General features: G+C 40.1%; 2 protein-coding genes across 4 annotated transcripts; both read left to right on the plus strand.

Annotated features, from left to right (window-relative positions):
• Window positions 1-1,835: 1,835 nt before the first annotated feature.
• abhd18 (abhydrolase domain containing 18) lies at window positions 1,836-13,325 on the plus strand. Its single transcript, XM_077532948.1, has 14 exons — window positions 1,836-1,929; window positions 2,636-2,744; window positions 3,409-3,493; window positions 3,577-3,677; window positions 5,280-5,355; window positions 5,451-5,535; window positions 5,688-5,715; window positions 7,036-7,174; window positions 8,689-8,778; window positions 8,949-9,050; window positions 9,131-9,369; window positions 10,251-10,387; window positions 10,522-10,684; window positions 11,396-13,325. The coding sequence occupies exons 2-14, from the start codon at window positions 2,653-2,655 to the stop codon at window positions 11,451-11,453; spliced, it is 1,395 nt and encodes a 464-aa protein (XP_077389074.1). The 5' UTR covers window positions 1,836-1,929; window positions 2,636-2,652; the 3' UTR covers window positions 11,454-13,325.
• Window positions 13,326-14,264: 939 nt separating this feature from the next.
• Window positions 14,265-26,737, plus strand: rnf103 (ring finger protein 103). 3 transcript variants are annotated; one of them, XM_077532943.1, is made up of 7 exons: window positions 14,265-14,938; window positions 18,777-18,925; window positions 19,049-19,164; window positions 19,992-20,414; window positions 20,486-20,618; window positions 20,697-20,783; window positions 25,657-26,737. In XM_077532943.1, the coding sequence occupies exons 1-7, from the start codon at window positions 14,713-14,715 to the stop codon at window positions 26,500-26,502; spliced, it is 1,980 nt and encodes a 659-aa protein (XP_077389069.1). In that variant the 5' UTR covers window positions 14,265-14,712; the 3' UTR covers window positions 26,503-26,737. The 3 variants fall into 3 exon arrangements, with proteins under 3 accessions (XP_077389069.1, XP_077389071.1, XP_077389070.1); XM_077532945.1 differs by lacking the exon at window positions 25,657-26,737 and adding an exon at window positions 25,442-25,650; XM_077532944.1 differs by lacking the exon at window positions 14,265-14,938 and adding an exon at window positions 16,908-16,977 and having other exon boundaries at window positions 18,775-18,925.
• The last annotated feature ends 315 nt before the right edge of the window (window positions 26,738-27,052 follow it).

The following is a 27,052-nucleotide window of genomic DNA, read 5'->3' on the forward strand; positions in this document are numbered from 1 at the left end:
GGTACCGCAAGCGTTTGTTAACAAACGTTCAACTTGACATATATAATTTGTATAATATAATCATGGTTATGGATGTCATCAGCTCATGCTAAATGTGCGATGAAGCTGACAAAGTAGTGACCGAGATTTCTTGGCCGCTCCGACATACGAACGGGCTACTGCAGTATTTGCAGTTTTTCGATTGTTTTGCGTTTATGGCCGAGCAGATAAGTGAATACCGTATACCACAATGTAATGTATTTTAGGTTAAAGGGGCTGTCTGCCGGATTCACTCAGGTAAATGCACTTTTTAAATACAGGATGTGCGCACTTTAACTTTCTCTCAGTCTACACATCTGTGTTTTTGTTCATCTTTTGTGGTCATTTCATGCTAAACCCCCACCTCCCCAGCCTTTATTTTGCCATTTTGTGTTTGTTTAGTAAACAGCGGGACGTTTCAGTGGAAAGACAGTGTTTACAACCCTCCAGCAGAGCGGGGGGGACGGGGGTGGGGGGGTCATGTCGCAAACGGGGCCAGGCGAACGTGTCAGCTGCGTGACGTCACTCCCGCGGCAATTTGAAAGCACGCACGAATTTTATTTTATTTTTTTCATTCACTCACCCATAGAAGCTTAGTGTGTGAAATTACCACAAAAGATGAACAAAAAAACAGATGTGTATACTGAGAGAAAGTTAAAGTGTGTACATTCTATAGTAAAAAAGTGCATTTTCCTGAGTGAATCCGGCAGACAGCCCCTTTAACTACTGGGCTACGGTACATTGTGACTTGCGTACACTTGGGTTGCGTCCATACCGATTCTCCCATCTATTTAAGTGTAGCTTACGCTAATGCACCTTTATGAAATGTACGCACTTGAGGTGGAGCCACATTTAAATGATGGTGTCCCCTGTCAAATCAAGCGGTACGCGTATTCTGCCAGAAATTAGCATTTTTCCTCTTGCACGCTTAGGAGGCTGCACTATAAGGACTACTGGACGCCACAATCCGGGACTTGCAGGCATCCTACAACCATAATGGGTCAAGATTCGTCTGCATCATGTTGTCAGCTAGCCATCATCTATCAAGTGTTAAAGAAAAGCCCATAAGGAAAAAAAATCCCTGCAAAATAGAAACCAACCTCAGTGAGTCACAATTCACATATAAAATACTCTGAATGGTCAACGTATACAGTGAATTTTGCTCTTTGAGAAGCTTAACACACACTGATAACCGTGTTTGTTTGTTGTTGTTTTTTTAAATTGCAAACACAAAGTACAACTTCAACATAATCATTGAAACAATCACTCAAGACAACGAATACAAATAGACTGATAACCGTGTTTTCATCCAAAAGTTGAGTCAACGACAGTCAACGACAGTGTCAACGACAGTCACGAGGGTCCTATTCATGGTACATTCATAAATCCATGGTAGTCTATAAACTAATGCAAGTGAATGGGCCGAACTTTATAACTCACTCATCTAAAAAATGAAAAATAATGTTTCTCGTTCACGCATCCACATGCAGACAAATATACGAGTATTTTGGAAACAGGCAGGCACGAATATAGGAACGTATGTGATTTTTATGTTTTTTTGTTTTTTGTTTTTTTTTAATATAATTGACTCGCTACTAGTACTGCTAAAAACTGGGAAAACTATGTTGAGTCCTAGTAGAATTTTACAGCGTCACTACTACTAGCAGTACTCGTCAACGGGCGGAGGGAGCACACACAACTTTGGCCACTTAACAATTATCAACTGTGCCACATCCAATATGGCAGCCAAATTGACGTACGACTTAATGCCCAGGTTCAAATCTATTAATATAGGATGTGCATGCCACGGGTATGACATTTATCTGAAGGGTTACTTACTGGCTGGCGGCTGCCACTCTGTTCTACCAATAAATTCACAGCAAACACAGCAACGTTTGTACATAGAGTGAGGTAATGCCAATTATCACTTTTTATCAGAAATATGTCTGCTTGTTCGCTTAACACATTACTCTTCCGATCCACTGCAGGCCGATTGAAAACGTTGCAGAATGAATGAGCAACGCTAAGCTAGTGGTTGTAGCTCGTAATGAAACTTTGGACAACTCGGCGTGAAGATAAGGTGTGAACGTTCTTCGTTCAACCAGGAAGCATAACGACTCACGCATGAAAGTCACCAAACGGTCCAACTCTATCTTATGGACATGATGCTTGCATTTGGAGCAAGAACTTATTTTGTTGTATTGCGACTGTAACTTGATGCGCATACATAATATCTGCCCGAATATTGTGTCCGGTAACCTACTTGTTTGCTTGAAAAATTCGTGACGCATTTAAGTAGGTTCGGCTTCGTTGTTCATCCCTGCAATGTTTTCCTGTTTGAGCTATGAGCAGACATGTAGTGTAGAATGTTGTTGCGCAAGTGTTTGCATAGTTACGGTTGTCGCTGCGAATTCAGATTAAAGGTCACCACACACCGAAGTTATTTCAACTGACCTTGTGTGTGACAATTTGATTACTTGCCAGTTGCCACCAAAGTACTCGAGTTGGCTAAAAATGTATGTTTACTATTTTTATATGGTGACCTTTTAAACGCTAATAAGTTTATGTGATTCTGATGTTTTTCACTTAATTCACTTAAAAGTGTTTCTCTGTTTAGATGCCTGGTGCTGGTCCATGGGTGTGAGTCGGCTGGATGTATTTTACAGAAGGCTACTCCTCAGCAAACTCTTCATTGGGGGTTGGGGAAAGCCTGAAGACCTCAAGAGGTAGGTAGTGAAGGAAATCATGTCACTGCTCTTTTGGTTTGCATACCATGATTGTTCACCATTGTTAACCTCTATACACATTGGCCTAACCTATTTTTACCATCACAAGCATTTTTTTTTGCAAATGCGAGAGATCCCTCTCATGAAGTACTGTGGTGTACTTGAGATAAAATACATTTTTTCTTTATATATGTAATATCACATAGTTTGTGTCACACAACTAAAGTCATTTTGTTTGTTGAGTTTGGTTTCAACTTTTCAGGTTAAAAAATGCTTTTCATTATGTGCCTGTATGTGCTGTTTTTTTTTTTCAGGCTCATGCTGTGCCCCGCTTTTTAAGGGACCACAGATGAGCACAGATATTGCGATAAAAACAAACAAACAAACATGTTTATCTGTTCTCATCTAAGAAACTCTGGGCGCTGATACTGACCCACCAGGCTTCCCGTACTGTCTCCCTCTGTTGGTCATTGTTATTTTCATGTTTCTTGGTTGTCTACAGTGACTGTGAAGACAGATTTTGTGTTATGTTTTACCTACTTGGCCAATAAAGCTAATTCCGAAAATAATAGTACTGTATAAGTTCTCTGAGATAGTGCTGATAATCAGGAATGGAGCAAATGGATTTGTACTGATGTTGAACTCGTGGGCTTGTGCTCTGCAGAATTTTTGAGTTCCGTAAGATCATTGGAGACAGAGAGAGGTGTAAGTTTCTGGTGCCCGAGGACTATCCAGTTTATATAAACAAGGTATTTTAGTTTGTCTCTCTTTGAATACTCTTCATATGTATAGTGTTTCTATTGGTTTTTTATCCAAGTGTATTTTTATACAGACAGAGGCGCACGCTGATTGTTACATCCATGACGGTGTCTTCATTTCACCTCTGGAGCACTTAGTTCCTGGAATCCTGCCAACCGAGGCTGTGAAAGCAAGGTATTAAACCTGATACTTGATTCACCAGCAGCTGACTACACATCTGCACAATGTCAAACTAGCAGTATGCAGGGATTCACAGTATATGTTTTACCAATATTATAATGACTACTGTACAGTAGGGATGTCACGATAAGGGCGATATAGTGATATTAAAACTGCCACAATATCGTCGTCGTCATGTTCTCAATATTTAAAAGGAACACATCTGTTAAAAAAGTCAGGTTGATTTCCATTTGTGCACTTCTAGAACCCTCTAGTGGCTAGTTTAATAGTGCAATTTAATTTTCATTAGGGATGTTTTGGCCGTCTATGTTTAAAATCTATGCTAATTGTCAGATGAAGGGGAACCTAATTTGCTTGTGAAGCGATCAATGTGTAATTGCATTAGCAAGTAAGTGCCTCAATATTATTAGAGATTGTAGGTGGTTTATATGCATTGCTGTTATGTACAAAAGCACAATATTGTGCTTTTTTTAGTATGAGCTCTTTTAAAAAAATTTTTTTTTTTTGCAATATTGTGATCTTTTTTAAATATCGGCAACCCCCCCCAATATCATGATAATAATCGTACCGTGACCTTCATATCGTGATAATATCGTATCGTGATGTTTGGATATCGTTGCATCCCTACAGTACAGTGGTGAAAATCTGTGAATAATTGATGGTCATTATACCTGATTTAAAAAAAATAAAATAAAAATAAAAATATATATATGCAGTCTCTTGACCAGATCGTAAATAAGAAATGGTCCTCAACTGACATACATAGTTCAATAAAGGTCAAATAAAGAGGTTATTAGTTAAACAACTGAAATAATAATGAGTAAATCAATTATATGAATGACACTCTTGGGATGGCACAAAATAAAAATATAAAACTAGACTTAAGTAGGGCGGCACAGTCTGTTAGCACGTCTGCCTCCCAGTACTGAGGACTCTGGTTCGATTCCAGGCTCCGGCCTTCCTGGGTGGAGTTTGCATGTTCTCCCCGTGCCCACGTGGGTCTTCTCCGGCTACTCCGGTCTCCTCCCACATTCCAAAGACATGCATGGCAGGTTAATTGGGCGCTCCGAATTGTCCCTAGGTGTGCTTGTGAGTGTGGATGGTTGTTCGCCTCTGTGTGCCCTGCGATTGGCTGGCAACCAGTCCAGGGTGTCCCCCGCCTACTACCCAGGGCCAGCTGAGATAGGCGCCAGCACCCCCCGCGACCCTTGTGAGGAATAAGCGGCCAAGAAAATGGATGGATGGATGGACTTAAGTATTCTGAAATGTTTACATTGTGTAACTAACTGTCAACATGGCTCTCTGAATGTACAAAAAAAATATATACTGGTTTATGCAAGACCAATATTGATGTTTGTATTGGCCACAGTGTACAATCTGTCATTTATATAACTGGAATATAATAATTAATATTTGGGCATACAGTACACTACATGTCATTGTGCAAGTAGACTTTATTTCGGTGTCGTATATTTATTGTTGGCGTGTGTGTGATTATAAATGATGTAAAATGAGCACTTAGTTTGTCAAGAGGATAAAGTGAAGACGCTTAAAATGTCCTCAAGTGCATTGTTATTTACACTGACATATTTTCAGGTTCCAGTTTATAGTTCCTAAAAGATGGCAGAGCAACAGACCAGTATGTATTCACTTGGCTGGCACTGGGGATCATGTAAGCTATTTTTTTTTTCAAAAACATATTTTTGAATCCACTTGTACAAATGTAAATTCACTAAACATCATTTTAACAAGATGTTTTCATTGTAGTTCTTCTGGCGACGAAGGACCCTGATGGCCAGGCCTATGGTCAAAGAAGCAGGAATGGCTTCTCTCCTTTTGGAGAACCCTTATTATATCCTTCTGTTGGTTTTGCACACTGGCAATGTTTTATGTAACACGTTCTGTTGAGTGGGTTGCCCTCTGTCTAAATTCTTTCTGCCGATGGTTTGTGTTGTCCCGGTTGTCTTTCCGCCTCCAAATATATCCCTTGACTCTCTGTTTCACATGGCTATCGTAAACCAAAAGACCAGTTGTAAGTTTCAACTTTTTTACTCACTGAAACAAACAACCATCCATACACATTCACACCTACGGATAGTTTAGTGTTTAACAAACCGTTGCCTAATTTACCGTAATCTCCGGACTATAAGGCACACCTGATTATAAACCGCACCCAGTACATTTCTAAAGGAAAAAGCATTTTGCACATACATTAGCCGCACCTGACTAAAAGCCACGCGTGCCCACATTGAAACATGAGATATTTACAAAGACAGATGGTACACAGAAAGAGTTTTCAAAGGTTTAATAATGTACCTTAGCTTTTCTTTCCAAACAGTGCCTGTGACGCGGCAGTAACACATGCAGCAGCAAATACGGTAGTAATACAGCACTAACAGCTGGTTTAAAAAAACATACCGGTAAAAGTCACTGAGACTGAGACTTCTTGTATTTTCCATGATGAAGGTCTATTCATGCTAAATTTATTCATGCACAAAGCGCAAAGTTACACTAAACTTGTGTCTTCCTCGACACATATATTCCACCTGTCTCACTCTTACCTTTTCTGCTTGAGCGCCCCCGGCGGCCGTGAGAAAAATATGCATAAATTAGCCGCATCATTGTATAAGCCGCAGGGTTGAAAGCGTGTGAAAAAAGTCGCGGCTTATAGTCCGGAAATTACGCTACCGGTAAATGTTTTTGGACTGTGAGAGGAAGTCAAAGCACAGCAGGTAGAGAGAGGGAAGAAAGAGACTAGATAAGAATGAATTTATTAAGAATGACCATGAAATACCATTCAATCATCTAACAATGCAGTATAATTTGAATTATTTCGAGCTGAAAATTAAAATTGTGTATACATGACCACATATATTTAATTCATTCAATACCAAAAATGTGTTTATACGTTTTTTTTGTATGTTTTTTTTTTTTTTTTAATGCTAGAGCATACATAAGGCAGCTTCAGACATGAAGCGGTTGCTTAAAGCAATAGTAGTTATTACAGAAAACGGCCAGCACGTGGCAACAGTCTATAAAACATAAGCCAGGGGGGCCATGTTGCAACAAGCTCTTTTTGACCTTGTTTTCACCAGGAATATGAATAATGATGACACTTAGCTATATTCTAATGTTAATTGCTGCAAAACGTAAACAGATACCAATATACTTTTTTTTGCTGATGAAAGAAGAGACTAATATTTCTTCTGGTAGGTTCCATGTTGTTATAGCAATAGAACAGAATATTCTGTGTAGCTTGCAAAATCAGTCAAAATAGTGAATGTTAATTTCGGTTGTCGCTGTATTGTAGGCTTTTTAGACTCCGAATCTAATGGCCAATGATCTTTTTTAGGCGGTCCTGTCTAAAGAATGTGTCAGACCTGTTTGTGATGGGCGGAGCTCTGATCTTGGAGTCATCTGTGCTTCTCCATTGGCTGGAGAGGGAGGGGTACTCGCCCGTTGGAATGACCGGAATCTCCATGGGAGGATATGTAAGTGACAATATCATCCCACATTCTGTCATCTCCTTTTGGTTACGCGTCAGTTTGGTGAAATGAAATAGCCAAGAAAAAAAATCAGCAGTGCAACTCGTGCTGTTTAATTGTTCAATCATTTCCTCTTGCCCCTTGTTTTATATGTTTCAAGGCTCCAAATAAGCTTACAGTAGGTTGCGCGGTCGTGTATGCTTTTCTGGAACGCTTGCTCTGAGTCCATTCATGAAAATGTCGTTTGCGCACAGGTAGATGCACTGTTGTTGTCGCACCTTGTCACACTAAAGGTGTCTTGACAGCTGGAATGTGTAGTGACTTTTATTTTGGGGGTGCCGTAGGAAAACGTGTCATGACGTGTCTTCCCTCACAACAAACATGTTGGCGTTTTAGCAAGAGTCCACGTCACTATAGCCTAGAACGGATTCGAGGTTTGACAAGATTGATGTTGGGCAAAATAAAATTTTTAGTAGTCTCTCTCTCTCTCTCTCTCTCTCTCTCTCTCTCTCTCTCTCTCTCTCTCTCTCTCTCTCTCTCTCTCTGTCTCTCTCTGTCTCTCTCTGTCTCTCTCTGTCTCTCTCTCTTTCTCCCGCTTTTTCTTGTTCTCTCTCTTTTCACACTCTCTCTCTCCCCGTCCCCTCTTTCTCTTTTTCTTGTTCTCTCTTTTCGCTCTCTCTCTACCCCCTCCTCTTTCTCTCTCTTTTTCTTGTTCTCTCTCTTTCTCTCTCTCCCTCCCCCCTCTCTCTCTCTCTTTCTCTCTCTCTTTTTCTTGTTCTCTCTCTCTCTCTCCTCTCTTTTCTCCTCTCTCTCTCTCTCTCTCTCTCTCTCTCTCTCTCTCTCTCTCGCTGTCTCTTTATTTCTCTATTAACAAGTTACTTTTATTATAAAGTAATTCAATTACTAACTCAGTTACTTTTTTGAGCAAGTAATGTGTAGCTATAAGTAGTTACTTTTATGAAGTAACATTCCCAACACTGTAGGTAAACTCTGCTCATCCAATGAGAAGGCCAAAATTGTGTTTATCCCAGTGTTTAACCTGAAGATGGTGCCACACAGATGGTTTTGGCCCCAAATTCAAGCTTTCAACAAACATGCACTAAAATGTCAAAATAATGACCTGGACATGTAGACAACATTAGTAGGCTAGGCACCCGTATATAGAGTTTATTAGCAAAAAATAAATAGATATATTTTGATTTGCAGTTGAGTAACCCTTTAAGTAAAGGCTAAAGAGTGAAAAGCAAATCTTCAGTTTTCTTGGGAAGATAAAGATTGGAGTAATTAGTCGGAATTTACTGAGCTCCTGAGTGACTGGCACGTCAGGGTAAGAGGGGCAATTGAAATGATGTAAACACTAAACTGAGTCATGTAATTAATCTACAAAATAAGTTAAGATGACAAGGTGAAGTCAGAATGAGAACATTTTCCCATCAATGTGTTTTCCCCAAAATGACCTAGTGCCGCACACACCGTGGATGAGAGTTTAATGATCTTTTTAAACATTTGTTTATGTCAAGATGTCGTCCCTAGCAGTGACTAATTGGCCGAAGCCTATCCCCCTGATTCCCTGCCTGTCGTGGTCCACTGCCTCAAGTGTCTTCACCACGGTAATCCACACAGTAGTAGAATTGCATTACCAACCTCCTAACTGACTGATGATATTTTATTGAAAAGATAATATACATCATCTGGTTGTATGCATTCTATTTTTCCCTAAGTATCGACAAGATGCATGTACGTCATTTTTTCTTTTTTTGTGCGTTTGATGTTTTCATAGGGTGTCCTAAGTAAAGCAGTGAATTGGTCGGAGCTGGAGAAGCAATATGCCATTAATTCAGTGTATGAAGAAGAGATCATTAAGTTGTTGGAGTATTGTGGGGTGGGTTGACAGTCTTGGTTTTTATTGAGGGCTTATTATTTCATCATGGAAGCTTAATCAGATGCGTCTCCATTTGTTAGGCCGACTCCTTCAAGATGGCTCAAGAGTTTGTCAAACACTCTTCAGGTCGAGTGAGTTCTTTCCAGCATCTACTGGAGCATCCTCCAGACGACAGTGTGTCAGTGGGCTGCTACTCCAGAGTAGGAGGAAAGGCAAAAATGAGGCCTGGCCTGTGGGTCGGAGAGGGCGTGGCTGGGGACAAACTAGACACAATATTATCAGTGGACAACACCAAGACAAGTTTAGACTCTTTACCAAGGTGATCATTTGTGGCTCATGTGAATATTGTCATTTTTGTACTTGGGTGCACTTGTAATGCAGTTGTCCTGTACTTATGGAAGGAAAAAAAAAAATATATATATATATATATATATATATATATATATATATTAGGGTGTCAGACGATTCAAATATTTAATCGTAATTAATCGCATGACTTCAATAGTTAACTCAGTGCTTCTCAAATAGTGGGGTGGGAGCGAGGCTCCATCAAGGGGGGCACGTTTGACCTCGGGGAACATGCTTTTTTATTTTTTCATTTTTTTATTTTATTTTTATTATTATTATTATTATTATTATTATTATTATTTTTTTTTTTTTTTTTTTACTGTCCCAGAATAACCACTACATTAGGTGGCAGTGGCACTCTCATTATTAGCAGCGTGTGCGCAGGGAGCATTCGCTCGGTGGTGTAAGGGTATTGTTTGCACTGAGCATGCGCGCTTTGCACACAGCAAAAAATAAATAAAAAAAATAAAAAATCATCACAAATTATTTTAGATTTTTGTTTTGCAGGTTAGTTTTTTTTTTTTTTTTTTTTTTTTAATATTGTGCTCCTGAGTTAATGTTGGTGTTCAGTTTGAATGCATTATTATCTCGATTTTATGTAATTTTATTTTTCCGTATCATATGGTTTGACATGGTCAGTCAAAAAATGTTTATAGTTTAATTAAGGATTTAATTTTGATGTGGACGTGTCTGCGACGTTGCGACTGGAATTCCCCCAAGTAAGGAGCAGTCGTCAATCGCTCGCTGAAAAAACTAGTGGCGGAAGGGACTTTAAATTAATTAGTATAGTCTCGTAGTTATTGTTATTACTTTAATTTATTGGCTATTCTCTTAAACCTTTTTGTTTTGAAGTGGCTTGCAAGCAAACAAATCAATGACTGGGACGAAGGCAAATTCAGCCAAAACGTGTCGACCGTCACTGCACAGCGAGTCGATAAGCTTCATGAAGGGAGTGATGGACGAGTGTACACACATGGCCAACTTCTCTGGTGAGTGTACAGAAATCATGGAGGGAACATACTTCATTTTCACGTTGTGTGCATTTGTGGCTGTGGTAGGTAAACAACCTGTATGATTTTGACTTCTTGTCCCAACTGAAAACCGTATTTCTTGTGTTTGCTAGTCCCCGTTGACACCAGTCTTATCATCGTGGTGCAGGCCAAAGAGGACGCCTATGTCCCCCGTACGGGGGTCCTCAGTCTGCAGGAGATCTGGCCCGGATGTGAAGTTCGCTATCTGAATGGAGGACATATCAGTGCTTATCTGTTTAAACAGAACATTTTCAGGTACCACAAAATCATATGGTGGTCAGGTACAAAAATCTACTGTCAAGATGACTTTGCGTCTGTGTTAGTAGGGATGTAACGATACCAGCAATATCGTGATATAGTGATATTAAAACTGCCACAATATCGTCATCGTCATGTTCACGATATTTAAATGCCATTACGTCTGTTATAAAAAAAAGTCAGGTTAATTCCCATTTGTGCAGTTGTAGTACCCTCTGGTGGCTAGTTTTTTAGTGCAGTTTAATTTTCATTAGGCATGTTTTGGCCTATATTTAAAATACATTAATTGTCAGATGAAGGGGAACCTAATATGCTTGTGAAGTGAGTCAATATGTGGAGGAACTCAATGTGTGCGTTTATTAGCGAGTAAGTCCCTCAATGCTAAGTGTTATTAGAGATTGAAGGTAGTTTATATGTATTGCTGTTATGTACAAAAGCACAATATTGTGCTTTTGTTAGTATGAGCTCATTTTTTTTCTTTACAATATTGTGACCTTTTTTAAATATCGCCAACCTCCCCACAATATCGTGATAATTATCGTATTGTGAGCTTCATATCGTGATAATACTGTATCGTGATATTTGGATATCGTTACATCCGTATGTGTTAGCATCGATTAGTGACTGTGTTCTGATGTTTTACTGCTTCTGTTTCTACTTCTACTTCTGTTTTTCTATTCTAATGGATTACCTATGTTTTGTTTTTAGACAGGCCATCTATGATGCGTTCAACAGATTCTGCCTGAAGTATCCCCACCTTGTGTAGCCCTAAAGGTCTGAATCCATCATGACAGTAACTTGCACTGCGTACGGTATTTTGTACAGAGCAAATGAGTTCTTCTAGACCGTCCACTTGCAACTTCTCTCTCAGCCTGTATGATTGTGCAGCTTGAAAAGTATTTTGTGGTTTTTCAATTATGTTGTTAAGTGATTGTGATAACTGTTGTGACTTCCTAAAACACACATTTTGCCAACTCAATTTATTATGTGGCTGTTTTCAGACGTTTAATTCTTATTATGTTACTGCCTTGTGTGTTTTTTTTTATTACTGTATTGTTTATGTGCAACCTATCGCCTGACAATGTTTTTTGTACACTTTGTTTTCTGATCTGCCCCCATTTGTAATAACCACCATTTACAATTATACTGTTCCCTCACTTTTTTTTATGGGTGTTATGTTCCACGCCCACCTGCGATAGGTGACGTTCCGCAAAATAGAGGATGTTAAAGGTCCCATAGGATGAAAATACACTTAAGTGTGGTTTTCTATCAATAATGTGCATCCCTGTCAACAATCCAACCTGGTATAAAAAAAAACAAAAAAATCAGTCCTCGACTTCTTGAGCTTTCTCCTCGCTCTCTCTCTTTGGTATTGAAACCGTTAAATGTCCTTTTTCATTTGGATTTTTCTCAAATATTTGAAGACATTTCTTGAGTCAGGTTTTTAAACCATCAGCTGAATAAATACAATACCATAAATCACATGTAAAACTTTCTATTATCGGAATGGCAGTGCACATTTTGTGAGGTGTGCACAAAATGTGTTGTCAAATCACAATTTGATGCACATTTGCTAATTTTGAAACAATTTGATACATGACATCGTACTTTACTACAATTGAGGGCATGTTGTTTTTAGTATTAACCCTAAATATAATACCATACTACCTCTGTAGTCTGTTCAAGGCTAATCAAGTCATCAAGGTATAAACTGGGAACTTACAGTTGTTGGCTATCATCTCACTAAGCATGTTCAAAGCATATTTGTTAACTTTCTTAACTAAAAATGGGTTACTCTTATAGAGCAATACTCGTTATAATTGGAAATAGTTACAATTTACTAGGCTTGACATGATTAGGACGAATGGTGAAAACCCATCCATCCATCCATCCATCCATCCATTCATTTTCTTGACCGCTTATTCCTCACAAGGGTCGCGGGGGATTGGTGAAAACCCACATTTTTATAATTAAAATCAGTTGAAATGCATTGATCTTTAGAAATTGATGTTATTTTATTCTGCAGCCGATCAATGATGTCATAGATAGATTGGGCAAATAGACCTAGCTGATCACCGATTTTGCATAAAATGCAAAATATCACCTGATCCAACCAATCAGATCGGTGTGAAGTCTATTAGTTACAATAATGTCAAGGCTCAGTTTGCCTTAACATTACTCATAATTTCAAAATGGCATGTGAATTGAATGGACTGGAATGTGTTAGGTGATGATGCCTTTGGTGCTATAGTGGACCACCATAAACTCTAAAAATGTCACATTTATTATGACCTACTCATCAGTTGTGCTACCGATGGAATTAGTTGTTCATTGTATGTCGTTGAGCTGAAAAAGGAGCCACGGTGAGCAAATCACGGGAACAAATGATTTTAATTTAATCAACTAAATTTGCTTATTTTCAGAATGCCAATTTTAAACCTAATTAAATTGAATTTACAAATATCACTTGAAGTGTATTACTTTTACCACTTCAGATTTGTCAATGATTTTTTTTTTTTTTAATGCATTCTACTCATATATTTGATGATAGCCTTCTGTTGTTTGTGCTTTTTGGAGCAAAGAAAGCAACAGGAAAACTGTTTCTTGATGTCTTGACAATAAATTGACCTTCAACCTATCTTGAAGTGTTACGATTTCCTCATTGCAGATGTACACGCAGACTGTTGGAAATGTGTGGATTTTTCTGAAAGACTGTACATTAAAACATGTTTGGCCAATCTTATAGTGTGGTGTAAAGTAAAATATTCCAATTTCGATTAAAAATATATTGCATTAAATTATCCTTTTGGCTTCTACAAATGTTTAACATGTAATTATTCATCTTTATCTTGCATTAGACGTTTCTCGCAACCACGGATTTCTGGGTGACTTCCTAATATTGTCTTGTCCACACAAATTCTTCGCCTGTACTCTTTGCCTAGAACTGGTTGACAGCAAGTTATGCTATGTGAATCTCTATACGAATGACTCGGATCAGAAACTGTATAGTTACACCAAAACAAAAAAAGATTAAAAGTTCCTTATGCAATATGCTGTACCTTACCAAAAAGCTTCGAATTGTGGAACAGATTTTCAATTTCCCACCGTACTGGCTACCAATATGATATGCTAAGATCTGGCTGGCTCACCTGCTGGCTACCCTAATGAGGATGTTTTAGAAAAAGATTAATTTTCCCAGTGTCTGTCTGGGAGGCAGAAGTCAGAGAGACCCAGTCACATATGCTGCAAAGCCACACACAACAAATAAAACATACAAAGAATCAGATAATCCAGTTGAGTTACATCATCATAAAGCTATTATACATAGACAGACTTCGAATAAGTAACTTGGAATGTCAAAAATCGTTTTGCCTTTTTTGTTTTGTTTATAAAGTCGGGACTCAATGCAACAATTCTTTAAAAGAAATATTTAAAACGTTGATTTACCTTAAAAAATACTTTGTGATTAAATGTTCCTTGCACTGATACAGATGAAAAATATAGCACATTTCTGAATATTTGTATGCCAAACAAGTGATATTTTAAAAACAAAAACAAATGGCACATCTGGTGTAGACGGAAATGACGTCACTTTCTAACATCAGCTGATCGAATCGATTTCGTATGTGCAATGGTGTTTTATCGTGTCGTGTGATTAGAACAAAATATGCGACTTGCACCTTGTCGCGGTGCTGTCCGGAGTACACTTCTCTGCTGACACGAGAGTTAATCGCGGTTTGTTTTGGTCGTTACATCATCAGGGCCTGCTGAAAATCACCCAGGATGCTAAGCTAATGGGCTAACTGTTGACAGTGGGCAGGCGACGTGCTTGCTGGTCAGGGAATTTCCTGCCTCCCAACCTCCCTCCACCAAACATGAACGTTTACGACGCGAAGACGTCGAATTTTATTTAAGGACATCATAACAGTCCACCAAAAGAGAATTGGGAGGCTCATGTGTGGAAGTCCTCGTAGGCTGACTGAGGAATTGTCTCGCACTCGGCGCCGTCAACGTCCAGCTGTACCATGTGGCTCAAGTTGTTCTTTTTGCTCCTGTATTTCATCGTTTTGTTTACGTTAGCTAGGATATTCGAGGCGGTGGTTTGGTATGAGACTGGCGTGTTCGCGACACAGCTGGTGGACCCGGTTTCGCTCAGCTATAAAAAGCTGAAGACCATCCTGGAGTGTCGAGGGCTGGGGTACGCCGGGCTGGCAGAGAAGAAGGATGTCAGCCAGCTGGTGGAGAAATCAGGTAAACGTCCTTACCTTATCTGCATTTGTCGTTTCCTGTCTTTGCCGGTGTCGTTCACATATTACACAAATATACCACAAATGGGTGTTTACTCACTGAGGCCTTCCCGAGTCTGCTTCGGTCAACGAAATGCAGTGCAACCTTACAATATCTGTTTTAACGTGTTCACTTGCCATCACACTTGTCAGTGTTAATATGAACTGAACGAAATGATTTTCCAGGATGATGACATTCATTGAACCAGAAATGGAACTTAAAAGAGGCCATATGCTACAGTAATGTCATTTTTAAAGGGATTTAACAACTGTTAATCTCAACAGGCTACCTGCCAACAAAAGGAGAAGATTAAGACTTTTGTGTTATAACCAGCGGCACGGTAGTCGAGTGGTTAGCACGTCCGCTTCCCAGTTCTGAGGTCTCCGGTTCGAGTCCAGGCTCGGACCCTCCTGGGTGGAGTTTGCATGTTCTCCCCGTGCCCGCGTGGGTCTTCTCCGGGTACTCCGGTCTCCTCCCACATTCCAAAGACATGCATGGCAGGTTAATTGGGCGCTCCGAATTGTCCCTAGGTGTGCGTGTGAGTGTGTATGGTTGTTCGTCTCTGTGTGCCCTGCGATTGGTTGGCAACCAGTCCAGGGTGTCCCCCGCCTACTGCCCAGAGCCAGCTGAGATAGGCGCCAGCAGCCCCCGCGACCCTTGTGAGGAATAAGCGGTCAAGAAAATGGATGGATGGATGGATGTTATAACCAAACGTATGACAATGATTAATCGGCATGACAATGATTAATCGGCTGGTTTAATCGATCAGTTGAAATGAGCTCTTTTGAAATTGGAGTTGTAGAATGTTTACTTTTTTTTTTTTTTTAACACGTTGGCGATATTTAAAAAAAAGTCACAATATTATAAAAAAGGAGCTCATAGTGGGAAAAAAAAGCATTTTTTATACATCCATCCATCCATCCATTTTCTTGACCGCTAATTCCTCACAAGGGTCGCGGGGGGTGCTGGCGCCTATCTCAGCTGGCTCTGGGCAGTAGGCGGAGGACACCCTGGACTGGTTGCCACCCAATCGCAGGGCACACAGAGACGAACAACCATCCACGCGCACAAGCACACCTAGGGACAATTCGGAGCGCCCAATTAACCTGCCATGCATGTCTTTGGAATGTGGGAGGAGACCGGAGTACCCGGAGAAGACCCACGCGGGCACGGGGAGAACATGCAAACTCCACCCAGGAAGGCCGGAGCCTGGACTTGAACCGGAGTCCTCAGAACTGGGAGGCGGATGTGCTAACCACTCGAACACCGTGCCACCCTTTTTTTATACAATATTATTCTAATATTATTTTATATTATTAATATTATTAACAATATTATTACGTTTTATTATTATTATTTTGTTAATACACGCACACATTGAGTTCCGCCACATATTGACTTGCTTCACAGGCATATTATGTTCCCCGTCATCTGACAATTAGTGTAGATTTTAAACATAGAAGGGCCAAAACTATGGAAGCCCAAAAGTGTCAAAATTCAATAAATAAAAAGGCCTTTTTGAAATAACTATTCTTTTGTTAAATAACAGGCAATTATGTAATTTGGCCATTAAATTTAAAAATGAGGTGCTAGTATTATTATGAAAAGTGTTATGCTATTCTTTAATATGTAACAAATATTTTATTTTGGTTAAATATTTCATAATGATTATTTTAACAATGTCATACTTTTTTTTTTTTTAAATAATGACATTTAATTTATTTTCAAGGTTTTATAGGATAAGAAAACGTTGTTTTACAAAGTCAGTTTTTATTTCATAATGTCCTTTTCCACAATGGTCTTCTTTTACATAATGGCGTTTTACAGCCGAATGATTTGGTCTGTCAATCAAATGACATGAGGCGGAGCCAGTTACGTGATTGGCTGAGTCCCTTATATAGACATGAGCAGCAGCACTTGCAGTATCGATTCACGCGTGGAGAGTTTAGCGCCTGATGAGAAGCCACGGCGGTCACAGGCTTGCTGAAGCATGGATACGGAAGATAAGTCATTTTCAGAAGTACTCCAAGAAGTAGCAAATCGTTTAGAATCGGATCATAACGTAAAGGCCTTGTTAAACTTCTGCGTCAGGCTACGGGGTAGGCGTCACGGCGATCTCGACTCACACAGGTGGTCCCACCACTGACTTTGATTGACAGGCCAAATCATTCGGCTGTAAAACGCCATTATGTAAAAGAATACCATTGTGGAAAAGGACATTATGAAATAAAAACTCACTTTGTAAAACGTTTTATTATCTTCTAAAACCTTGAAAATAAATTAAATGTCATTATTTTTAAAAAGTATGACGTTGTTAAAATAATCATTATGAAATATTTAATCAAAATAAAATATTTGTTACATATTAAAGAATAGCATAACACTTTTCATAATAATACTAACACCTCATTTTAAAATTTAATGTCCACATTACATAATTGTCTGTTATTTATCAAAAGGATAGTTATTTCAAAAAGGCCTTTTATTTATTGAATTTTGACACTTTTGGGCTTCCATACAAAACATCCCTCATGAAAATTAAATTGCACTAAAAAAAAACAAAAAAAACAACATAAAAACTAGCCACCAGACGGTGCTAGAACTGCACAAATGGAAATCAACCTGACTTTTTTTTAAAAAAAAGATTTTTTGCTTTTAAATATCATGAACATGATGACGACGATATTTTTAATTTCACGATATCACGATATTATGCCGATCGATATATCCCTAATTGCCAACAACCTCACGACACGATACGTATCACAATACAGACGTCATGCTACGATATATGTACCTAAATGATATGTTTAATATGCTGGATGGCAAAACAGTTTTTGTTAGTAGCTCTTCTGGTTTACCACCAAGAGGCAGTGCACGCACTTAAGATCAAGAAGCAGCTTTCGCAGACACACAGGGAAACTTCATAAATAGGCATGGGCCGATATGAATAAAAAAATATCAAAAGTATTAAAATTACAGCTCTAAAATGTGCTTATTTTAAATATTTGAAGGGGAAAAAACATTCTATTTTGTTTTTAAACAAAATGTAAAAAAATGGTACATTTAGAAACATGTACAATGTTGAGTTTATAAGTAAATAAACGTTGCTATTCTTCCTCTGTTTTAATTTTTTTTAACAAGACATAGTATCCAATCCCCGGTGGGCCATTTTTAAAACATACTTCACACGTACACTTTTTTTTTTATATAAATGAAACAAGTATGGTACAATGCAAACTAAACACCCAAGGCAATCATGTCCCTTTCATCTGCAGCCCCACTCTGCTGCGCTCATGCGACAGGAGGACTAATTGAAGGCAATTAACTTCAAAGACACTGCTTGTTAAGTACAATGCAAGCTGCAAAATGCACCGGTGTCTCTTCGATAAACGATAATCCTAGAATCCAAGCTTTTATAGGGCAAACTTGAAAAACAATACAATCTAAATATCTTTAAAAAATATATATATATCTTAAAAAAACAAAACAAAAAAAACTAATGTGCTAGAAAAAAAAAAGTAAGTTTTTTTTAGATTGTCATCAAAAATACCTTTCTGGACATTTGAAGCCATTAAATTTGCTATTGACCAGTGTAATTGTCTTTGTTTATATTTTGTCTTTCTTAATTGTTGCTAAAAATACATTTTGTCAACGACAAGCTAACTTGTTCACATAGTTTGGGAACTAGATGATTACAAGAGATTATTTAGTTCCGTTCATATTGCTGCCATTGTTTAATCACTAGAGTCAACAATAGATGTTGACAACATTTGATGACAATATGTTGTGAAAACCACAGGAGAGCTGACACACGGGGAATTATATTCAGCCATCAAGAAGGAGAACGAGCAAACGGAGGCAGGCGATGCCGGCAGCACACATTTCAGTGGCGAGATGCACTTCTATGAATTAGTGGAGGACACGAAAGATGGCATCTGGTTGGTTCAGGTAATCTCATTTGTTGGCATTAGGAAATGATTTCACCACACACATGAATGCTGGTCTAGTTTTATTTTGTTGTTTGCAATATGTTTGTTTCGGTTAACTCTAATAATCATGGCGTCTATGCAGGTCATTGCTCAGGACCGAGAAGCTCTGCTCAGTAAGTCCAACTGGGGGAAGATGGTACAGAAAGTGTCACAGTTTGGAATCCGAACTGGAACATTTAATTGCTCTCATGACTACAGGTGGGGGCCACACCATCACGACAAGGGCAAAATCACATTTCTTCTTCCTCATGTCTTTCTACTTGCTTATTTCGCACGAATGAATGAACTCAAACTGAACAACTTAGAATTTGGGTGTCGAGGATGGAGAAACTTATTTGGTAACGACATGTAATGAATGTAATAAATGAATGTGTAAATGAAATTGTAATACATTTTATTACAGCTCTAAAAATTAGGGATGTAACGATATTAGAGATATGCTTTTTTCAGGGCCTATACCGATACCGATTATCGGTAGTCAAGGAGGCTGATAACCGATATTTGAAGCCGATATTCATTTGCAGTAAAAGTTAAAATGTTGGCATCAAATTTTTGAATAATGCAAACCCTAACAGTTCTTTACATTGGATTCTCACACTGCACTTTTTATTTTACATCCTTCCATCTGCAATAAGACGTTGGTGGGACGTTAAATGTGGGGGCCACATGACGTTACCTTTTATAGCATTTGGGATCCCTTGTGATGTCATTTTCAGTCGACAGCACGTTGAAAAATATGCTTTTAAAGGTACAATTTGTATGTGAAAAATAATGAAAGCATCAAATTAATTATAGACAAAATATTAACTTTTTATTGCTATAATGGGCTAAATAAGTGAAGTATCCCTTTAAATATTTTGAACATGTCGACGACGATATTGTGGCCGTTTTTATATCACGATATCACGATATTGCCCATATTGTTACATCCCTACTAAAAATATTAACTAGCCTACATGAAATGATCTCAATTGTATAACAAATATTCTACCTATGTGACGATATTGTGTTGTTGTGTCAACAAGGTCGTGCATCCGACGCGGCTGGCAACGTTCCACTCTGGTCATGTCGGTCCCACAAACGTCCGCATCCAAGGGCAAAGTCATGCTGAAAGAATACAATGGCCGTCGCGTGGAGCCCGAGCACATCTTCCGTTGGATGACCTCGCAGATGTCCCACCGCATCAAGACGCTGTGCCGTTCGGAGAAACTGCTGGAGGAGTGGCGCCCCGACCCGCTCCACCCCTTAAAGATGTTCCTGTTCGGGCCGCTGCCTCAGCCGCCCGTTTTCTTCTCCTCTCTCTCGGTGAAGTTCACCGGCAGGATCGAGTTCATATTCGTGGACGTAAGTCACTGGGACAACCGCAGCAGCCTATTAGAAATCGGTGTGACGCAGAGCCCCGCCTACATCCTGAAGATGCCAGAGGGGATCTATCACTATGGCAACAGGTGAAGGTTCGCTGCATCCGCTTTCATTGTTGGATTTCCGTGTATTTGATCCGTTTGATGCTTCTGTGCAGTACCGGCGAGTTCTTGACTGTGGCGGCCATGGACACCTTCCTGCGATCGGTCCAACCAGAGGTCAACGACCTTTTTGTCCTCAGTCTTGTCCTGATCAACCTGTTGGCGTGGATGGATCTCTTCATTACACAGGTCAACTTTCTCATCTTCAACAATGCTTTGTGCACGTTGTTTGAGGTGTACATTAACGATGATCATTTTGATGGGCAGGGAGCAACAGTGAAACGGTTTGTTGTTCTAATCCGAACACTTGGGACCTACAACTCCATCCTGTTGGTGTCCTGGCTTCCATTTCTGGTAGGAAAGTTGATATTGCTCTTTAAAAAAAAAAAAAAAAAAAGTGCATATGTAATGTCATGAATCAACTGACAGTCACAGAATGTATTATGGCGCACTTGACGAGGGCAAACTGCTGTAGGCATCTTAGTGATTTGCTGGTATGTTTCAGCTTCTTCCACAATTGGTCAGTCGGACTTAGATCATGCTCATGTACAGTAGGTCACACAAGTGAGTACACCCCACACATTTCTGCAGATATTTCATTATCCTTTCACTGGACAACAATCAGTAAATGATATTTTGACGCAACGGAAAGTAGTCATGCTATACTGTATACCTTTAAATGTATTGTTCTCTCCGACTAACTCAAAAATACACCCATTAACTCTTTGACTGACAAAAACGTTAAATAGTGATTAGTAAAATCACGATGCATGCTGCCATAAACATTAAATCGCGTCAACTACTTTTTTTTTTTTTTTAAATCAATACAATACAATACAACGTCTAAGTGCAGCGCTGCCTGGTCAATGGGTTGTGGAATCAAAAACACTCAGTAACTATGGTCAGCAGTGGCAGCATTGTGTCTCTTTTCAATGGGCTGCCGGTGTATGAAATTACAATGAAACATGACGTAATATGATGAAATTCAACGTTTTCCAGGATGACGTAAATGATCAAAACCTTTGTCATATTAAAGTTTTTTTATTTTATTTTTTTATAAAGTGGCAGTAAAAGAGTTAAGAGCTAACCCCTGTCAACACAAGCGAGTTCACCCTAGGGCTGGGAAAAAAAGTCGACCAAGTCGACTAGGTCGACTTTAAAAATAGGTCGACTGGAAAAATTTGAGTCGACGCTCCGCCCGGAACCATGTTTGCGCCGTCGCCGTCCATGTTTCTCACTGACCTTTTACACCGCCGCGCAGCGTGTGTTGCAAACTTCAGTGAGAAGAAGGCGGACAGAGTAGTATTTATTTATTTATTTTAAATGACTCCTGTTTGTTTGGTCTGATTGGTTGTTTGAATTTGGAGGTGTGTTGCACAGCAGCCATCAGCCTAACTGCGCATACAGTTCTTTTACTGCAAGCGTACATGTACATTCGTACAGTATTTACAATATTTATTAGTTAAGATTATGTCCTCATTGGTTGCACTATTTTAAATTGGAGGAAAAGCGAATGGATAAGAGGACAGAGGTACAGGCTCTTCTAAACATTTGGGAGAGGAAGAGAGTACAACTTTGAATCGGAGTCACCAAACCACCATGCACGTTATTACTGCCAAGCTTGGTTGGTGAGGTGAACAACGACCCTCAAAAAGTCTGTAAAAGCTGCAAAGATACACCAGGACTTTTAAACGCTCATGGATCAGTACAGCGGCATGACTGCCGAGTGAATGGGACGGCCAAATTGACACCACAGTTCATGGATACTGTAGCAATAACATGGATTCAGCGCGTTATGGATAGACAAAGGTAAACACGACAATAATGTTACAGAAATACTTGTAATATTGTCATTTAGTTCGCTCCCTCGTGTAGCGCTTGGCAGCTGCTTAATTGTGTGACTGTCACTTTCTATTAGTCAGCAGTTATTTATTTTGCTGCGACCGGCAAATCTCCTGCGAGCGTTATTTCGCCGTGAACACTCGGAACGAAAATTCTTGGCCTGCCGTGAATACCACGATTGCTTATAGACATTCACAAGCTTATATGAATAACACAAATGTGCGCGACCAGTTCGCTGCGGCGTCGTGATGGCGGTTTTGGCGAGTCAAACACATTTCACTGGGATTTAGCATTTCACGGTAACGTAGGCAAAGTTTTTCCATTTTTCCACTCACCGTAACAGAATAACCCCCCTCACAAACATGGCTTGAATCGCAAAGCCACGCCATCTTGGTCACGAAAGAAGAGCTTGTTCCCCTCGGCGTTCAAAAATAAATAAATAAAAAAATCAAATACCCTCGGCGTGGCAAAAAAAAAAAAAAAAAATCCCATCGGCGTGACAAAATAACACTCGGTGATCAGTTGCTGGTCACGACAAACAAACAACCACCATCGCCTGTGTTTTAATGACCATACAACACTGAAATGAAGGGGAGGGCATGAAGAAATTGTGTGTATGTGCGTGCGTGCGTGCGTGGCTGCGTGCGGGCGCACCGCAGTTAGACTAAATTGAAGACTATTATTGCCCAGGAAATATAAGGAACAAAGGATTTTATATACAGATTATCCACTCAATTCAACACATGTTCAACATTTGCGGCCTCAAATAAAAAAAATAAAAATAAATAAATAAAAATAATAATAATAAAGTCGATTAGTCGTTTAAAATATGAGAAGTCGAGTCGATTTAAAAAAAAAAGTCGTTAGTGACAGCCCTAGTTCACCCCAAGTGAAAATGCCCATAATAATAATAATAACAATAATAATAATAAAGTCGATTAGTCGTTTAAAATATGAGAAGTCGAGTCGATTTTAAAAAAAGTCGTTAGTGACAGCCTTAGTTCACCTCCAAGTGAAAATGCCCAGAGTGTCAGCCCCATTATTTTCCAGCAATGCCTTAACTCTCTTGGGCATGGAGTTCCCATCCCAACCAAATGAGTTTATCTTTTTCTCATCAGACCACACAACATTGTTTCAGTAATCTATGTCTTTAGTCTGCTGGTCTTCAGCTTACATTTCAGGCTTTCTTGTGCATCTTCTTTCTTGGATGACAGCCATTCAGACCAATTAGATGCAGTGTGCAGCACCTGGTCTAATCACTGACAGGCTGACTCCCCGCAACCGCTTCAAGCACTGCAGCAATGCTGGCAGGCAGCACTCATACGTCTACTTTCCCAAGACAACTTGTGGATGTGATGCTGAGCATGTGCACTCAACTTCTTTTGGCCGACCATGACGAGGCCTGGTGTGAGTGGAATCTGTCCTGTTAAACCGCCGGATGGTCTTGGCCACTGTCCCTGCAGCTCAGTTTCAGTGTTAGCACTTAGCAATCTGCTTGCAGCCTTTATGTGCACCTTTTTCAGCTCTTTCAAGAGTTTTTTACCATGTTGAACTTTTATGACCTCTATAAGAGTATGAAAGCTCTAATACCAAAATTTAATACGCATGCTCCCTTGTAACAATAACAAATCTCATGACACTGGGGAGGGAAAGGATTAACCCTTCTCACCTTGGACTTTTTCACCGAGGGGTGTACTCACTTTTGTTGCCAGGGTTTTAACTGTTAATGGCTCTATTTTGACTTATTTTGAGGGAACAATAAATTTACGGTAATGACCTGACTACTTTTCATTGTTTTTTAAGTGTCATTTCTTAGTGATAGTGTATAATCTTTAGCGCTATCCAGTGGTGAGCTAATAAAAACCCACTATTTCAATAATATGCAAGAAATATTCTATCACAGCAACATACATTTTTTATATATATAATTGTAGGTCCAGGTGGAAAATGTGTCAAGTGTCACAAAAAACATCCCAAGTAGGAAACTACATTACTGCTAATCATTGAAACCAGTCATTTGGAACCGCTAGCTACAAAAAATTGAGTTTGTTGGAAGGCGAAGCGGAAGCTTAAGATATGTTGTTTTGACTTGAAACAGTACATTGATCACTACTTTCATGGGGTAAATTGTCATTCATTAAATTGTTTGTGTCCGGATATACTCGTCTTCGAGCTATATTAGCTTGCTAGCTGCTAACAAACACCGCTTGTTTACTACACATTCCTCAGCAGAAATCAAGCCAGAGTTAAAGTGTAATTGTGATAATCGTGTTAAATTGTTAACTTTTTGTTCAAAATTACTTTAATACTTATGCAAAAAAGTATCAATGATTGTTTCATTAAAGATAATGTAGCGCATTAATCACATCTGCCTCGAATTTACAATCAGAGGATAATGTCATGACCCACTGTAAATGAAAAAGATAAAAAACTACCTGATATAATATGATGTGAGCATATCCTCGTACCTTTTGTGGGTGCAACGCAGTTGCGTTATAGTTTCACGCTAGCCACCGTGCTAGTCTTTTACTCCTCACTGTCTTCCGTGGGGTTTAGAATCACTGCCGGCAGTACCCTGCCCCCCACCGCTAGGGGCGCACTTCAACGTGACGTCACACTGGAAAGGTCTATATAGCTTCTCCCGCTAGCCGCTCCTGTTAGCTGCTCCAGCTAAATCCATCTCACTTGGACTTTAGCTCGGCTGCAGAGAGAGGTCTCTCTGAACCACCAGTGACATCTAGTGGTCAACTATTACGCGCTGTCACTTGAAGCGTTGTCCTATGAAATAAAAGTTGTTATTATTATTAGATAATAATCTGCAGAAATGTGAAGGGTGTACTCACTTTTGTAAGGTACTGTAAGGCCACTTAAGAATAATCCATATTTTGCTTTTAGAACCTCTTAGGGTGTTCTTAGCTGTGCGTTTTTTGGGTCAAAATCCTGTTGGCAGACCTGATAATCTTCAATCTTTTCTGAGCAATCACAGTCTTTATCCAGGCCTCTGTCTTTTTCTTTTATTTATATTTTTTTAAATGACGTTATAAACATCACTTTGTTATGATTGTATTTGTTAAGGGTTGGCCAAGTTCTGTCTTTGATAGCCGCTATCCAGCCTTTTTCCGTGCTTCTCTCCACTAACACACCTGATTCATGATCAGGATCGTTATCAGGCTTCTTGCAGATGAGCTGATGGTTAGATTCAGCTGCGCTGAAGGAGGGAGACATGGAAAACAGACTGGACAGCGGCTCTCGAGGACCCGATTTGGCCACCACTGGTTTAGTAGTATCTAACAGCTAATGATGTTTATACTGTAGCTATGTGTGCTAGCATGTAACTGTTGGAAGTGTTTGCATTGGTAACGGATCCCTTCCTCTTTGCACCAAGGCCCTCCTCCAGCTGTCCTACCTGGATGCTCTATACGGCTACAGTCTCAAGTTGCTTCGCTACGCTGACACCACCACGCTGGCCAGCGTGGTGCGAGCCGACTGGACTTTCTATTCGTCCCACCCGGCTCTCTTCCTATCCACCTACCTGGCCCATGGCCTGCTGGTGGATTACTTTGAGAAGAAACGCCGCTGCGGCAACAGAAGCCAAGAGGACAGCAGCACCAACTTGGAGTGGCTGGCCAGTCTGTGGGAGTGGTACACGTCCTACCTGCTCCACCCCATCGCATCGCTACAACAGGTGCCATCGGACTGGGAGGATGACCCCAACTTCCTTTTCGAGCGTTTGGCTTTCCCCGATCTCTGGCTCCGCCCACTGGTGAGCATGGACTACATTAAAGCTTTACCTGCATGGAAGTTCCGATGCGGCGGCACGGACGACGAAAGCGACAGTTGTCGCTCAGATACAGACGGCAGCGAGTCAAGTGACCACGCGCCGCCTAGCGGCCGACGGCAGGGGAGCGCTCAGGATGGCGACGCCCACTCTGTCCACAGGAACGCCAAGGCAGCGCCGCGCCACTGTTCCCGAGGCGACGCGGAGGCCGGAGGCGTCTCGGGTTGGCCCCGTGACGTTCTGCGGTGCTCAGAGTGCGTCGTGTGCCTGGAGAACTTTGTGAGTGAAGAACTACTGATGGCTCTGCCTTGCGGCCACGCCTTCCACCAGCAGTGCATTGTGCTGTGGTTGGATGCAGGCCGGCACTGCTGTCCCGTGTGTCGTTGGCCCAGCTACAAGAAGAAGCAGCAACCGCTGCCGCATGTGCACAGTAGTCTTAGTTGGGACACTTAATCAAAAGGATCCTTCCGTCTTCTTTCTCTTCTCTCAACATGATTTTTGGGTTCATTAGCGCCAAAAGCAACTTGCTTGCGGTTAGATGGAGACATGGGAGGGATGCCAAAGCTAACGTTAAATGTGTGCGTGATCCAAGTTGCTGTCACGGCAGTCAATCTGCTTGTTTCCATTTTTGTGCTGAACATTGTGTCTTCATGCTCTCATCTGCTAATAAATTTGTAATGGCCAGTCACCACGTGTCTCTGTGAGTTAGTTAGGGTATCGGAATTTGAGGCTTACATAGAATTCGGTAAACATACTAACACTGTAATAAGATTATGCTCATGGCTGGGATAAAATGTGCCAATACGTTGCACAATCACGGCATCTAGTTCAATTAAAGTTCAGATTTTTTTACATGAATCTCTATTTCATCCTCCCCTCCAGTGTGTGCGATCAGCACTGACTTACCCCTGACATTGTTCTGTAAGACAAGTTCTGGTCCGGTGTTGGACGAGAAGAAAATAGTCCGGCGAGTGGGCTGGGGCCACTTAAATAGTGTTTTTGT

The sequence above is a fragment of the Festucalex cinctus genome, chromosome 9 (genome assembly GCF_051991245.1).
Source record: "Festucalex cinctus isolate MCC-2025b chromosome 9, RoL_Fcin_1.0, whole genome shotgun sequence".
Taxonomy (NCBI): Eukaryota; Metazoa; Chordata; class Actinopteri; order Syngnathiformes; family Syngnathidae; genus Festucalex; species Festucalex cinctus.

Excerpts from the sequence above, each read along its gene's own strand:
- rnf103 (XM_077532943.1), top strand. The coding sequence starts at position 14,713 with ATGTGGCTCAAGTTGTTCTTTTTGCTCCTGTATTTCATCGTTTTGTTT. Across the intron at positions 14,939-18,776 it reads CCAGCTGGTGGAGAAATCAG|GAGAGCTGACACACGGGGAA; the intron begins GTAAACGTCCTT and ends TGAAAACCACAG. Across the intron at positions 20,619-20,696 it reads TGGATCTCTTCATTACACAG|GGAGCAACAGTGAAACGGTT; the intron begins GTCAACTTTCTC and ends TTTGATGGGCAG.
- abhd18 (XM_077532948.1), top strand. The coding sequence starts at position 2,653 with ATGGGTGTGAGTCGGCTGGATGTATTTTACAGAAGGCTACTCCTCAGC. Across the intron at positions 2,745-3,408 it reads AAGCCTGAAGACCTCAAGAG|AATTTTTGAGTTCCGTAAGA; the intron begins GTAGGTAGTGAA and ends TGTGCTCTGCAG. Across the intron at positions 8,779-8,948 it reads CCTCAAGTGTCTTCACCACG|GGTGTCCTAAGTAAAGCAGT; the intron begins GTAATCCACACA and ends ATGTTTTCATAG.